At 43.2% G+C, this 16,749-nt stretch overlaps 1 protein-coding gene across 1 annotated transcript in view; it reads left to right on the forward strand.

Moving 5' to 3' along the window:
• Positions 1-2,363: 2,363 nt before the first annotated feature.
• ephb6 (eph receptor B6) overlaps positions 2,364-16,749 on the forward strand; it is a 37,726-nt gene continuing 23,340 nt past the window's right edge. Inside the window, exons 1-3 of the mRNA XM_030072983.1 lie at positions 2,364-2,478; positions 10,995-11,059; positions 15,918-16,190. Coding sequence (XP_029928843.1) covers positions 2,421-2,478; positions 10,995-11,059; positions 15,918-16,190 — 396 coding nt within the window. The 5' untranslated portion in view covers positions 2,364-2,420. The remainder of the gene's footprint in view (positions 2,479-10,994; positions 11,060-15,917; positions 16,191-16,749) is intronic.

A 16,749-nucleotide genomic window follows, 5' to 3' on the forward strand; every position in this document is an offset into this window, starting at 1 on the left:
TCATATCAAAATGGCTGCTGTGAAAAAACGTCTATGTTGTCTATGTATAAATGTTTCACAGCATTTTTTTAATGTGTATATTTTGCAGTTTTGTTGACTTTTTCTTTTTTCTTTTTTTTTTTTGGAGAAAAATGAATTTAGAAATGGAGAGGGAGCACTGTGTATGAGAGTTGACTTATAATGTATTGCTATTATCGTAGCCTCTTTCTCTCCTGTTGTAATAATATGAGTCACACTTGCTTTGAGTAACTAAAATGAAATAAAATTGTCCATATTTTAAGGGAATGTGTGACTTGAATTCTGAACATAAGCACAACATTATTATTATTTTTAATTAATAATGTGATTAGTAAAGGCAAGTTTGTTGTTATGAATGTTTTATGTAACTGCGGTTGGTGTTCTCTTCCTGCTGTGTGTAAGCATGAGAGGTGTGTCTGGTATTTTGTTTGGTACCCACTTCTGCACTGTGGCAACTACATTTCCTTTTCTGCATTACAGCAAAACCTCAAAAACTCTGAGCAGTTACTTTATGCTGTGCAGCTAACCAACACTCTGAAACACTGAAATAAAGCCATGAGTTACCACACTGAAAACCAGAGAGTTCAGTTTTTCTGTGGCTGTGGTTTACGTTTCAGTTATAATCTCAGTTGTGTCGACATTCTCAGGGTTGTGCACAAGAAGAGGAGTGCGATGTTATTTTAAGACTCCGTTGATTTTTTTTTTTTCCTTAGATCAAATATCCTCAAAAACCAGTCCAGAGCACATGTCAAGATATAAGAGCGTGGCCTATTTACTGTAAAGAGAAATTCCTCCAAAATGGACTTTAATTTTACTCTGCAAAGCAGGCATTACCCTAAAAATTGCATTTGCATTGCATTTTTGATTCTGTTCTATGAGTTTTTCATGATGGGTTCTCTCAAAAAAAAAACCCAAAGCCTACAATGTCAGTGAATTGCATTGCCTTAGGTAGTGGAAAGATTTTTTTTTTTTAAGTAGGAGCCTGTGCAATGCAGTTGCCTTAAGTATTTTTATCTATTTAGACAGTTGGGAAGTAGAGTGGCAGACATTAGAGAAATGGGATTCAGTTCTGGGCAAGCAGGAGTGCACACGTAGCTCCAGAGGAAGGACACTTAACCATTTGACATTTTTAAGTAATTCCTTCATATCTTAAAAAATATGCCTTTTTTAAAATGTAGTCGGCTTTCTTTTATGAGTGGGTCAGGGTTCTGAAGAAAAATCTTGAACAAAATGTATCAAAATGTATCAACTATGTAATGTATAAAAATGTGAGAATGAACCTAAATATGGATTTATATGGAATTCCTTTACCTTCTGTAATTCACCCCCTCAGAGTTGCAGTGCCCAGGGAAAAGGGTCCCCGGCTGGCTGGGAATGGGGGCATCTAACTGTGTCAAGCCAGTGGGCAGCATCTCCCTGGAAGAGTCGACCGAACTCTTATTCATTGCAGTGAACTGGGGCATGAAAGCCAATCAACAAGCTGTAGTACAGTGGTCTGACCAGCGAGAGGCATACATGGACTAGGGCGATGAGGCGATGGCCAGAGTTGCGTGTGTGTCTGTGTGTATAAGTATGTGTGTGTGCGTGTCAAGATACTGTCTGGATGAGCAATCCTGTGAGTGTGTCTGGGAGACAGAGTGTGTGTGGAGGGATGTGGGGTGTGGGGGGTGTGTGTGTGTGTGTGTGTGTGTGTGTGTGTGTATGTGGGAAGGAGGGGGGGTGTTATGGAAAGGCGCAGAAAGCTACATTGAGGATGGAGAGCATCCAAAAATGTGTCCAAATTATGTTTATCTTCCAAAAAAAGGTATAACTGAGAGACCAAGAGAGAGAGAAAAAAAGGAAAACAACTTGGGCGCTCTCACATGCCACAGCTTGAAAAAATGCAAGTTTGTTCAAAATTCGGATATGTGAGGGATGCCACAACTCAATACTCGCACAGCGCCGAGCTGAGACTGTCAGTCTGCCAGGCAGCCTTGCAATAACTTGTGGGTGAGGTATTGAAGGAGAGCTGGAAAGGACATTGTCTGGCATGTCTAGACAGTTGTTGTAGAGACTAGCCAAACTCGTTTATTAATTTTTCCAGCTTTTTCTCTTTCTCTCTCTCTCTTTCTCTCTCTCCTCTCTCTCAGTGTCTCTGTGACAACAAGGGGCTGTTTACTTGCTCACTTGGCATAGTACTTATTGTATGTGCTGCTGTCTGGGTTTTGCTCTGTAAATATTTTTTCTCCTTCCCTCATCCATCCATCTCTCTCTCCCAGATAAAGAGAGCAAACAGACTCCGCCTCCTACCCCCCCCCCCCCCTTGCTCTATCACACACACTCATTCCATCTCCCTCTCTTTCCCTCTCTCTTTCATGCTCTCTCCCTCCCTCTCTCTCTGTTAGTGTCATTCTGTAGTGGAGATGTGGAGTGTGTTTCTGTCTCTCTGTCTGTTTCTCCAGCCTAATTCAGCTGAGGAAGGTAAGAACTAACTCATACTAACTATGTTAAATTGTGTGTGTGTGTGTGTGTGTGTGTGTGTGTGTGTGTGGTTTGTTTGTTGGTAATGGAGAGTTTACCCACCACACATCCTGTGTGCTTTGTGTTCCCAACTGAAGGATGGATACCTACATTGCGTGCCTCTGTGATTTGTCTCTAAGTGCGTGCAGCGGCTGTGCTGGGAATTCCTGGCATCTTGACAAGGTGTGAAACTCAGACGTGAAAAGGCCAAAGGTCCCCGCTAAAGTTGGATGCATCCAGACTTTTGGGGCTCCTCCTCCAGCTCGGGACCCCCTGAATAATTACCACCTTTTCCGTTTATCACACAGCCCTTTGAGAGTGTTATTTCTGCATGTATTTGAGTGGCACTGTGCAGTATGTGAGTATGTCTGTTTGTTTGTGTGTGTGTGTGTGTGTGTGTGTGTGTGTGTGTGTGTGCGTGCGTGCATGTGTGTGTGTGTGTGTGTGTGTGTGTGTGTGTGTATGCTCACATCTGTGTGTCACTGTGGCAGCACATCAGATAGGACTTTGTTGGCATGGAAGCGCCAGGTGCACCACGGGGCCTGTCAAGCTCTCACAACAAAGAATATGAAAATAGGGCAGGGGCCAAATGAATAATAAGTTGCATAACCTCTTTCTCTTTGCCCATGTACCCAGTGACCCCCCTCCCCCCCCCCCCCCCCCCCCCCCCCCCCCCCCCCCCCCACGCGCCACTCATGATCTCATGGATGTGACAGCCACAGACCCCCCCCACCCTGTACTGTTATCAGTCCCCTTTCTCAGTCTCCTCACTAGATGTGCCTCCTCGTCTCTCGCCCTCTTGACTCTCCAAGTTTTATCTATATAAATGGAAATACTATATGTCTTAAAAAGAGTGAGAGTGAGAGAGACATAGAAAGAGCGTGTGAGAGAGACGGAATGAGAGAGAGAGAGAGAGAGAGAGAGAGAGAGAGAATGACAGACTGTGACTGGAGGATAGGTAGTTAAACGAAACTACATGCATGAAGTGATCTGTCAGATTGGAGTGGGTTGATTTGAGAAACCTGAGTAATCATTTGATGACTCAAGCTGTCATTATGTGCTTGTGTGTGTGTGTGTGTGTGTGCATGCATGAACGCACATCTGTGTATGAGCACGCGTGCATGTGTGTGCATCCTTGTACATGCATGAATACTGTTTTTGTGTGCGTGTGTGTCTGCCTATACATGGATCCTGCGCTCCTACATCCTCTTCCCATCACTTGAGAGGGCCTTAGCCATCAATTACTTTCAAAAGGGACATGGCTGCACGGCTGCACTGGAAAGTGCTGTAAATGTGCAAGCGTTCACTCCTTGTGGCTTCATAAATGTTCACTGGTTTGCTGTTAGCTGGGTTTGTGTGTCAGTAATAGTCCGTAACAGAGGGAACTTATATGCTGGCTTGATGCCACAGATTTGAGCTGCGTCCGTAACAGATGGCCTGAACTAAGATGAGAGACACAGAGAGAGCGAGAGAGAGAGACAGACAGACAGTCAGCAAGAGAGTTAGAGCGAGACAAGAGGAAGCACGGCGTTACTGGCCTACTGACTCTGTGTGATTGAAAGAGAGCTGTCCGTAATACAGTATTAACCTAATAGCATGGAGGTAGATGTAAAAACCACATGCAGTGAGGCATATAGTTGGGACTTGGATGCAGGATTTGGCGGCTGCTGTGGCTTTGATCTTAGAGAATGACACGTCTGTCTGGACTGACTGTCTGTGTGTGTCTGTGAACTGACAGATCTACTGTTTACTGTCTACTCCTTTGTGAACCTAATTCGTTTGTGTTATTATTATCAACTCCCATAATATCCTTGGAGTAGGTGTGTGTATTCATATAGACTAAGTATGTTTATCCTTCATGTTTGGAGAACTGCAACTATGAGAGTGACAGCTGGCCATGTCTACACACACAGAGAGAAAAGCTAGAGAGCATGTGAGTGACAGAGCTTTTGATTTAACACTTTCACATGCTGCCTGTGTAAGTGTTGATGTGCACGCCCACATGCATTGTAGATGTGAGGTGTTGGTGTGAGTGAAGCTACATGGCTGGCCTCTGATTCATTAGATCTGTATTGGGGATTGCATATTCCTGTTGGATTAGCACAGCAGACTGCTGTGAATGCCTGCACAGGAGGCACACCTGATGCCCCCTCCAGCGCTTTCTGTGATGGCTGCGTGGAGCTGCAGTGATGCTCAGTGAGACATGTAAATGTGCTGTATATCCTTAAGTTAACCCAGTATCATGTATGAAACCTATGTCATAACCCACAAGGTCATCTCCTGTAAGATTTTTGGTGATCTTTTCGCATATGGTGGAAAGAAAATAGTCTTTCGTTGGCATTTCAAGTAGAGCAGAAAATGCTAATTTGACTCTTTTAACAATATTAATTACAATATCAATACCTTCTTTCTGTATAAAAATTCAAACAATTCATGAAGTTACATTTGTGTTTCTATGACTAAGCCAACATTGGCTGCCACCCTCTGGAAAGGCGGTATAGACTTTCAGCCATGTTGATGCTCTCACTCTAAAGTCATGTTCACCATCTTTCCTGCTTTCAGTGGTTCTGGCATTAATTGGCTATTAATAAGGCAGATTACCAGCTTTATCCTGGGTGTGATAAGCCGTCTTTTCAGGACCTGATAAACTGGAGAAAGTGTGATAAAAGATATGACACGCTTCAGCAATTAAAAGGCGCCTGTCTCTTTCACTCTGGCATCTCCACCTCGACCGCTGACACTGGGACCCCTAGGTGTGGCCAGGCTTCGATTCCAGCAGCTCAGCCACGTTTTTGCATCTCATTATTACAAGCAAAAGGACTTTCTGTGGTCGCGTGCTTGAGCTGGGAATGTGGTGGTGGCAGGAGGCCACTTTTCCACAAATGAGTCACACATCTGCCATTTTGTGATATGAGAGGGTGAGCCTTTACGGGTGACTGGGAGCCAAGTCTCTCTGCCCAGACTCAGTGCAATAGCAGATAAAGCTGTAGATACGTCTGGAGAGGCAATGAATCAGAGCCAAAATAAAACTGAAAAGTGTGTGTGTGGTATGGACTATTTTGAGAATAATGGGATAAGAACGTCTGAACTTTTGCATTAAAAGTGTACGAGGCAATTCAAATGCTGGCAAGCTCAAATAAAGCTTACTGTTGAATTGTGGAATTATCAAGAAATCCTATAATGGGGTACCAGTAAACTGTGCTACTTTGACCTACATTTTTCCAGCAGAGATGCAGAGTTTTGTATTTCATTCTTCTTGTGTGCAGAGGCGACTTCCTCCCAGAAGTCATACTGAACACCAAAATTTAATTTGGGCAAACTAGTTGAATCTACAGTTTCATTTAGAGGCGATGGGACACCCTTCACTTTTGTTGCCCCACTCTGTGATTTAGGCTGACAAGACAGGAGTATTTTACCACAAAAATTTTGCCTACTGCAGCTCTAATTATGTTTCAGTGAATTCCGTCATGATTGGTACTTGCTGCTCACACGTAGGCTCTCCTTAACCCAAAATTAAAGCATAGCCAGATTGTGTCTAATCTGGTTTAGAGCTGAATGTGCGTTGTTTGCCAAGAGCCCTCCCCTCCAGGTACAGTAATAAGAGGTTTGAGAAAAGAGGGAGGAAATACTGAAGAATAGGTTTATATCAAATGGGTTAGTTATCAGAGTCCAAACCCCAGAATGGGTAACCACATCACAAACCCTTTTGTAAACGTCTTTTCACCAAGGAGGGCTTATGTTTTTTTTCCCAGATAAGTAATGTCCTCATACCTTGCGTTGTCACTGCATGTTCTGTCATTTCATCATTGCAGGCTTTGCTCTGTCATCTATCATGCATTAAGTATTGTTTGTTGAAGCAGTACTTTCATTCAGCACAACCACGGGAGAAGTTTCGATAACTCCCTTTGACATGTGCATGCTTATTTCTGGAATCACGTTAATCCCCCCCTCCTTCCTCATTCTTCCACCCGCATCTTGCCCTCCTTCATCTCTCTCTGCCTGCGTATCTCTCTATCCCTGTGGTTGTTTGTAATGATGGTTTGGGGAAGGCCAAGTCCTTGGCTGACTGTCTGTGGGTGGGAGCATCTGGAGCATATTAAAAAAGGGTGGAGATGGGCGGATGAGTGGACACAAGACAAAACACAACCTGACTGTTGCTTAAAGTGCTCGCACGCTTGCACTGTGGGAATTTTTGTGAATCTGTGTGCATGAGTCTGCATGTGTTACCCTACACCTGTAATGTGTTTGGTGTGTAAGGCATGGGTGGCTGAGCTCCAATGTGTGAGTCTCTGAATTCTTTGCAGGTACATTTAGTTTGTTTTCGAAGAAGGTGTTAAGGTGGCATTCACACAGACGCGCATCTCTAGCCTACATCAATATTAAAACAGATTTTTTTTTTTTTTGCTCTTGAGCATCAAGGGGCTCTATTGCCTGGAAAGCGTGCCAAAGTAGCTTACATCTGGCGTCAAAAGAGGTGTGACGTGAAAGACAGCGCTACACTTAGAACTGGAGAGTGTCAGCACATGCATGACCACACAGAGGGGAAAGTGTTGGGTGGAGAGAGCAGAGAGGGTCACTCAGCTGAAGTGAGCACTCCAGTGGCACAGGGGACCGTCACAAACTAATGCAGGTCACCTGGGCGCTGCTGAGAAGAGCTTTCACACCAACACAACAGAGAGAGAAGGAGAAGGAAAAGAGTAAAAGAAACATATGCACATGCACAATCTGTCTCCACCCCCATCTCTCTTTCCTGTTACATAACCCTGCCCTTTCCTCTTTGTTTTACTCCTATCTCTCTCTTTATGTCTTTTTTTCTCTTTCTGGTGTCACAGCCCTTCCCAAACAAACAGTGGATCCAGCAGTGGCTGGCATCAATAATGGAGCAGTGTGTATCTCCTTATTTAAGGTACGGAGATGCCTACCCTGCTGTCACTTTGTAGATGAATAATACACACAAGGAGAGAGAGGGGGAAGGATGAGGGGGACAGGGGACCGATGGAGGTAGAAGAGAAGAAAGGTATTGACTCTTAGTGGCGGAGAAAGGAAAAGAATGGGAGTGGGGAAGGCGGATAAGATGGGCGAGCACCATGCATTAACACAGCACTCAGGTCCAGATTGCAGATTCAGCACTTCTCAGATCTGTCGGGGACAAACTTTGAGTGTCCTGCCTCTCAGATGGACCAATAACAGTGATGCTGCAGCGCCCTGCATTCGTAGAGGGGCTGCCAGGGAGTTAAGTGAAAGGGCTTTTACTGCCACACGCAAGGGGACTTTGGTTCAACTATGTCACACACACACGCACACACACACAGAGAAGACACACCTAAGTATTTTACTTAAAAGTTTTCTGCAACAACTCACTGATTTAGATCCTATTGCAGTGAATCAGACCCAGTCATGACACCTCAGATGAAATTAATGCTTCAAAGGTGTGTGTGTGTTACGTGGCACTCAGATCTCTCATTCTGGTATGTTCTAATGAATTATTCAACGTGTTAATGTCACGCAATGAGACATGCATGAAGTTCCTTGAACATTCCTCATATACGTCTCATGTACACGTTTGTCCCGCACAGAGCAGAGGCAATGTGAGGACCTTTGGTCCCCAGGCTTCACAACATGAAGCTAAATTGTGCAGACATAAATATTAATGTCAGAAAGGTTTTCTGCATATCATTTATGCATGACTATGCCCCAAAGCAGAGGGTTAATTGAATTTAAAATAACACATTTGCAGTATTTAGATGTGTTTCTTTCTGATATAAATAGGATGGTGCTCAATGAGGTCAGAATATGTGATATTTGAGTGTGTGTGCTTTCCATATTGCATATATAAATGGCCTAACAAAATGATCATTTGTTATTAGAGAATAAGTGAGAGCCACGAGGAAATATAATCAGATGATTGTTAATAAGTGACAAAGAGCTTTGAAAGCTATTCAGTAGCTTGGGGCAGGACTGCAGCAGACGTTGTGATAGAAAGTGTACAGCATGTAACCCACTTCATTCAATTCATAAAACATGGCAGGAAAGGTGAGTCACTAATGAAAATCGTCATTCTTCTGGAGGGCTTCAGTTGTTCTGTCCGGGTGGATTTAGTCTCTTCTCTGTAGCTGATTTTCATCCTGATCGGCTCTGTGATTGTAGCCTAGCTGCCAAGCTGTCCAGACATACGCCACAATAGGCTTTTCTCAAACTATTCATTCTGATGCCTGTGGCTGGATATAATCCTTAGCCGTTATAGTCCATTGGTATTCTTTTCTTGAGACTAATACAGTTCATGCCTCTGAAAATGCTGGATGACTTCCAGAGAACGTGGGCGATTTTAAAAGAATAAGAGAGAGATAGAAATAAAGGTACCATGGGGGGCATTTATGATAATAATGAAAAAAAAAACAGAAGGGAAATGAAGGATTGGTGGACAGATTTGCAGGGTCTCCATCTGTGAGCATAATCCTGAAGAAATCTGTTTACAGCACAGTCAGAGGACAGAGGAGTGGGGGCATGAGTGGATAGCTGATTTGATGTCATGAACTACAGATTATATCAGTCATTATATCATATCACTATACCAGTTTCTTGTTTGTTTGTTTTATCTACGTGAAGAGAGGTAGTGGGAGGCAAGTCTGTAAGCATGTGTGTTTGAGAGACAGAGCAACAGAGAGAGAGAGAGAGAGAGAGAGAGAGAGAGAGAGAGAGAGAGAGAGAGAGAGAAATGGAGCCATTTCTACTGGTCACTGTTTTTGTGAGCTGGGGCTCAACCTTTTCAAAAAACCCATTCTGTTCCTGCGCTGATTATTACATTTTCTCTCACTCTGTTTGTCAGGATGAGGGACATGATCATTTTCTCTTTTCAACCATTGTCTGTCATTAAATGGAAATGAAAACATGAAATTTGCATGGCAAAAATGAAAAAAAAAATATATATATATAGAGACAGTTAGCTCCTGAATCACTGTGATATGTCCTCTAGCACTTCATCATGGCGTGTGTGCATGTGTGTGTGTGTATATATATAAGTGTGTCTTTATTTGTGTGTTTCCGCATTTCTGTGTGTGTGTTTGCATGCAAACTCCGGCAGCTGATTACCATTGTGCCTGATGAAACCAGACAGTGTCTGCTTTTCTACATTATCTTTGCCTGTGCCAGCGTCAAAATCTGAAGTCTGATGTGTGTGTGTGTGTGTGTGTGTGTGTGTGTGTGTGTGTGTGTGTGTGTGCGTGTGTGTGTGTGATCTCTGTATGCACTTGAGACATGGCAAACCTTAGCTTGTGTTCAATCACTGGCGTCTCAACAGCACTCAGAGCAGACTGTGCCAGACTGAAGGAATGACAGCCGCCGCTGTATCAGAATACTAATGGAGAATTCAAGAGCTTCAGTTTTGTGTGGGAAGCTGCCATGTGTCAGTACACAACACTGAGTATTAGAGGCACTTCTTTTTGTCTGTGATTTTTTTTTTTGCCAGCATACTCTCTTAAAGCACTCAAAGCCCACACTTCAAAATATGATTTGTCACAAATTAAAAGGATAATACACCCCAAAACCCAATTAATGTATGCCATTCTCATGCTCTTTTGAATGCTCGCTCTAGAATAGTGCAAGTGAACAAGTGTCTCTTGAAACTTGAAACAAAAGAGAAGACAAGGCAACACCAAGTCTACTGTCTCCAACAAATGATGCAGACACCTCCTGAGCCAAAAAGTATCAAGGTGCATCATGCATCATTTTACGCATTTCATAAAAGCATGACATTTCCCAAAGCAAGCAGTCGTATTTGAGAGCTCTGATATCATCTTTCCTATCTTTAATTCAGCCACTGGTTTCCATTCATCCACTACGATATGAAAATCAACTTTCAGAGACTTCAAGTTTTCTTCAAGCAAGTGTTACATCACCGTCTTCCACATTAGTTTTCCTAGCAGCAGCTCTGTTGTGTTTTGATAACTTGAAGTTGGGAACTGAATGAAACCATCTCGCTGCCAGGAAAAATAGTCCCTGGGGAAATGTTTGCTTCGCACGTTAATTATCAGCTCTGTGGTTTATGAATGGTGATGACTTTGTTAGCCACAGAGGCAGCGTATTACAAAGTGGGTGTTTCAACCAAAAATTCTAATTTGAAAATTGGGGGATTTTGATTATTTGTTGTGAAATTATTAGTATGCTAACATGATTTACAAAGTGGTTTGTTGTAATGTAAAATGTGGGTAAATTGTTGTAAAGGGCCAAACATTCAAAATCACAGGTATAATCCTTTAACTCTCTGGTTTCAAGTTTTGAGTGCATTAAGTACACAAATATCTGAATTCAGTTCTTTGTTTGTTTATTTTTTACATCAAAAAACTGTCACGCACTGCAACAAATACATATTCGTTGAAAATGCAGAGGGTAACACAATAAACTTAAAGGAAAACTTATTTCCACTGTGATTTTTTTCTTTCCATCACTCAATGAAACGGTTCTGCTTCCTCTTCTCTCAGTGATGCTGCTGGACACAACAGAGTCTACCTCAGAGCTGGGCTGGACCACCTATCCAGACACAGGGGTGAGTAGTGTTTATGTGTGTGTGTGTGTGTGTGTGTGTGTGTGTGTGTGTGTGTGTGTGTGTGTGTGTGTGTGTGTGAGATAGTTGAACAAAAGTCATTCCAGACGATCTATGCCAACTATCAGCAGGTTTTATTCCTAGGATGGCTCATTCTGATCCAAATCAGCCCAGTAATCCCCGTCTATGTAGCAGCTTTTACAGAAAGAGAACATGAATAATGCTGGATGATTATTCGGTAATTTCAAAAATTGTGTCGTCTTTTAACAATAGCTTATACAATAATCGTTTTCCTTTTTGGGATTGTGGATGAACCACAGTGGGTCAGTGGGGCCAATCAGCCTCCTACTGGCAGCTACGGGCCGTGTTTATGTGTGACAGGGAGAAGCTCACCTAGTCTTTTATGTGCAAATTTTCTTTATAAAGTCGGCAAGAATCGTCCACAACTACATAGCATTCGTTTCCTCTTCGTCGCCCTCCTACTACGTCATATGGTCGTTGATCTGATTGGTTGAAGTTAGCCTGTGATAGACTGTGACACACACATGGTTCACCCAATCCCCTGCCAAGTGTTTTTTTTTTTTTTGGAAAGTGTCTACCTCTTTCCAAACACTTTCCTGTGATGACTTCTCCCAGGTTTCTGTATAACAAACCATCTGGCGTGTCAGGTTTAAGCAGAGCAGCATGCAGCGACATCGCAACACTTTTCCCTCTATAAATCTGATAAATTCACATCAAGACACCAATCATCTTCATCTCATAACTTCCTGGGTGTAACTCCCACTTGGCTGAAAACTACTGGACTACACACAGAAAGTAATTATATAGCTACAGCATGTTGGCGATGTTCAGTGCTGGTAGTGTGGATAAGTTACTGCTTTAATAAATTGCAATGACTGAATAACTGTGTGTGTGTGTGTGTGTGTGTGTGTGTGTGCATGCGTGCACGATCGCGTGACTGAACTTGGGTCAAATCCTGGGTCAGTTAAAATCATTCATCTGTGAATGATTGTGGCTCAGCACTAATATGCCTACATCATTACATACATTACATATAGCATACACATAATTTCCAGTGTCATCGTCCTTGATAATTCAGTCACATTACATTACAGACACCGCAGGCACCACAAAGCCCATATAGTTGTCACTTCCGTGCCGATTGAGCTAACCAAATGATTCTTGGCTATGTGGGCTATGTTTATGTACGTCTGATGTGTGACGTTGACAGTACATAGGACAGCACCGGCTGTCTTGGCCAGGATCCCACCAGAAGAGAGATTTTAGTGTCATTTGGGCCAGTTTTCAAAAGGTAAAATAAAACATAAAAAAGTATTACACTTTACATGAAATGAAAACAATGGACAATCAGCTCTGCTTATTCAAATGCCAGTTGGGAGCATCCTGGCAAATAAAACAGCTTTAACAGGCATTTCAGACATGCCTACACGGACCTGATGAAAATATTGTTGTGGCAACATCTGGCATCCGGTTTATAGAGCACGTGCATATTCACATCTACCTTTTATCTCACTTTACCGTAAACTACAGTCATTGACTCACTTTGTGGAGTTATTATTACAGTAGTCTGGCCTCCAGTGTTGAAGCATCACTATACATGTTATTCGATTAATAAGGACCACAGCTGATGTGTATTAGAAACTGGTGAACCATGATGTTGAGTGCTCTGATGTCATTCATTTGCATGAGAGTGTCTGTGTGTGTGTGTGTGTGTGTGTGCGTCTGTGTGTGTGCGCGTGTGCGAGCGTGTGAGGAGGTCATGCATTTGCATGAGTTTTTTCTCTTCTCTATGGTTCCTAGATGAGAAGTGCTTCTGAGATGGAGATATGGTTATTTGACCCGGGGCATCAAGCGGAGAGAAGTAGAAAGACAGACCGAGAGAGAGGGGAGGAGGGATGGGGGGATGAGAGAGCATGTGTGTGTATGTGTTACTGTGTGTGTGTGTGTGTGTGTGTTCTTCTTTAACCCTTTCGTCACTTTTCTCTTCATATTCCGTCTTTTCTTTCGCTTGAGGGTTTGTGGATATTCTTTTTTTGTCCTTTACTCTGCTCTCCCCCTGCTTTCTCTCGCTCTCCCACTCTCTTTCCATTCCTTTGACGCGCTGAGTCTCTCTGCCTCTTTGTCTCTGCTTCTATCCCTCTTTTAATCTTTCTCTTTCTCCCTGTGCCCTTCACTTTCCCAGTGCCACTGGGTCCCTGCCTCATTTTCTTCCTTTTATCCCCCAACTCCTTCTCCTCTCCACGTTTCCCTGCAGTGTCTGAGCAGCAGAGACGCCTCACTCCTTGCCACATAGTCCTTGCTTTTCTCAACCGGTTTTATTTCAAATCACACCTTTGTGTGTGTGTTTGTGTGTCTGCACTTGCATATGCGTGTACGTGTGTGTGTTTCTGTGTTTTTCTATGCGTTTGTGTGTGTCCTTGCCTGTGTCCAAGGCCCTGCCCCTCCCTGGCCTCTGTCACTGGAGAGATTGCGTGGTTCTCTGGCATTTCGGTTCAAATTAAATCCCGAAGATGAGTCGTCCCTCTCTCTCTCTCTCTCTCTCTCTCTCTCTCTCTCTCTCTCTCTCTCTCTCTCTCTCTCCCTCTCTCTCTCTCTTTCCCACCCCGTCATCCACCCCTCCTCCCCTATCTGCCTGTTTTTTCTTCATTCATGAGGGAAAACAAGAGAGAAAAATAGGGGGAGGAAAGCTTGGGGGGGGGGGGGGGGGGGGGGGCAGAAAACAAATGAGAGCTCCCTTTTTTCCACATGCTGCACGCAATGTCACACATGGAGACCTGTGCTCACTCTTTAGTCATTCTGCGTACCTGAAAGGCCCTGCATCACCACACACTCAGGCTTTTACTGCAGCCACCACATTCTACGTCACACGCACACACACACACACACACACACACACACACACACACACACACACGCACACACATATACAGATTGGTAGCCACATAGACACTAACATTATGTTTCTCTGTCTCCTGCTACTATTTTCCTACTTTTCTCTCCCTACTCTCCATCTGCCCACCCCGCCCCCACCATAGCCCTTTGCTCTCTCTTGCCCCTCCATCTGATTCCCTTGCTCTGTGGTTTGAGAGAGACGGAGTGAATCAGGGCCCGGGAGAGAGAAACTGTCTTTTCACTCCATTAGGCTGACACCGCCTGAGACGCTTTCTATCTGCTCACTGATCTTATCATTATTCCAATTGGGCAAAACATGAATGCACTCTCTCGTGTGTGATTTGACAAAGATTTTTGTTCCGTATTGGCCCTCAGAACAACACATAGGGACGTGAGATGCATGCACGTACACAAACACGCCGCGCGCACACTCAACACACACATTAGGCACGCATATTATATACACACGCACAAATACACACCGTCCAAATGCACCCTGATAGGGTGTCAGGACCTTTTGTCCTCTTACCATTGTTGCAGAGAGCATAATGATGATGAGGCCTAATACATAATTCCTCTGTATTACAACAGAAAAGGCTTTGCTTGTCACTCAGGGCTACACAGGCTTAAAGCAAAGCCTTTTCATCCTCAGAGGCACCATACTGTATAATTGGTGAAACTAAACCCCACACCCACATTTACATTTTGACTCATCTGACAGACTCTCATTCAGAGCCATGCCTTGGTGCTGCTGGGTTTTCTCTGTGTAGGTAGCATTTGCATCTCATGCCTCAAACCATTTGCTTATGTTCGGTATTGAGCTACCCAAAAATATAACAAAAGTTGCATTACTAATGCTTTGTCGTGAATAAGACCAACAGCAGCGCACTTTATATCCGTGTAAAATTGAAGCACTTTGGAGAATAATAATCCTTGTGCTTGTTATAGTATTGTGTGGTAAACATATTTACAGTTATGTGCAAAATGCCAAGATTATCTGTTTAATTTGCTGTCTGAATATTGGCCTAGTGAACTGAAATGCACTCATTGATGTGTTCTCTGCAAAAGGTTATGCTCAAATTCAAGTGATCAAGGTGGATGATTAACTACTGATGATATAACTATTGATTAGCTAATTACATTTGTTTTGACATAGCAGAAAGTCTATTGTGCACTACTGGGACATGGCGATGGCCTAGATGACTGAGGACAATGCAGAGAGGCAGCACCTGATTTTTTTTTTTTTTTTTTTTTAAACTTATGGGTCCTACATTCATGCCCTGACAGACGTAAATGTCTCCAATTGTTTTGTCTCGTTGCTGACATGTTTTGTGTTTACTTCTAAACTTTCAGATGTGTAATTTGCTGCAGGCATGTCAAGACTGCACAAATACCAACATGTTTGATGCAAAACCAATGTTAGCCTCCATGGTGATCCTATTTTTCCAAAATAGTGCAACGTACAAAAGGTGTCTTCTGAGGAAAAAGAGAATTATTATTCTATAAAGGCTGTAAAATAGTCGGTGGAGCTTTTGTTTGGGAAAAAAGGTGATACCTCCAAGGTCACCATGGCATTTCTCTCTCTCTCTCTCTCTTTTTTTTTTTTTTTTTTTGGTTTATCTGTTGCCTGTTCTCCAATCATGCATTTCTCATAGTGGATAAAGATGCCAAACAGTGGTCTGGTAATGTTAACAAAGAGCAGGACCTACTTGTCAACAACACGGGCAATATTCTTAGTGTTTACTTTGAAACATGTAAACCATCCTTTGCGGCATGAGAGAAGACTCGAAACCGAACAAACCATAAACATACGCAGATCTTAACTATGTACACACTGGATTTCTAAGACCGCCTGTGCAAGATCATGTTTCCATTGTACAAAGTTGAGTTCACGCCAGCTCATAATATTGTTTCTTTCTCTCTCTTTTTCTCTCTCTCTCTCTCTCAGTGGGATGAGGTCAGTGTTTTGGATGACCGTGGGAGGCTCATACGAACCTTTGAGGTCTGTAACGTCAACCAAAACCCCCGTCTCCAAGACAACTGGTTGGCCACACCCTTCCTGTACCGCCACTCAGCACCACGGGTGTTTGTGACGTTGCGTTTCTCTGTGCGTGACTGTGCCAGCCTGCGCTCGCCGTCACCCACCTGCCGAGAGACACTCACCCTGTACTACAAACAGGCCGACTCGCAGAGGGAACTGGAGAGGACCTGGGTTGCAGAGGTGAGGTGAAAGCACAGTGGCAGGGAGATGATTTACTCGTAATTGCCATGTAATTACCATATTCTTTTATTTTCATGGTGAATATATTTTGCTGTAGGTGTCATGAAGGCAAGTTATATCCATCATCATTTTCTTTTGATGAGATAACATAAGATGAGCTGAGCTGCTCTCCGGATTTGACACTGCACTGTGGCCCTTTAATGGCACTGAAAATCCTGTTAAACACTTCAAATAGGATGTCTGGTTTCCAGCTTTGGATCCCTGCCCAGTTTGAATCCAATTTGTTACAGTGCAATAGCAAAGGTAGATCCTCTCCACCCATTGGAGTACCTATCACATCAGACAGGTAAGACGAAAGCTAAAAACTGCTCAGTGCACAATAATTCAAAATCCCCAAGACAGTATGCAAAATTGTCTGGTCAGATCGCCAGGTAGAATGCAAATTTGTCTGGAAAGCAAATTTACCGTATTACAACTTAAATTACAGTTTTAGCTTCTGGTGAATCTGAATCTGACTTCTTAAAGCATCGCCAGAATGAATTTTCTTTCTGACGTTTCA

This window comes from Myripristis murdjan, chromosome 16 (genome assembly GCF_902150065.1).
Source record: "Myripristis murdjan chromosome 16, fMyrMur1.1, whole genome shotgun sequence".
In the NCBI taxonomy this organism is placed as follows: Eukaryota; Metazoa; Chordata; class Actinopteri; order Holocentriformes; family Holocentridae; genus Myripristis; species Myripristis murdjan.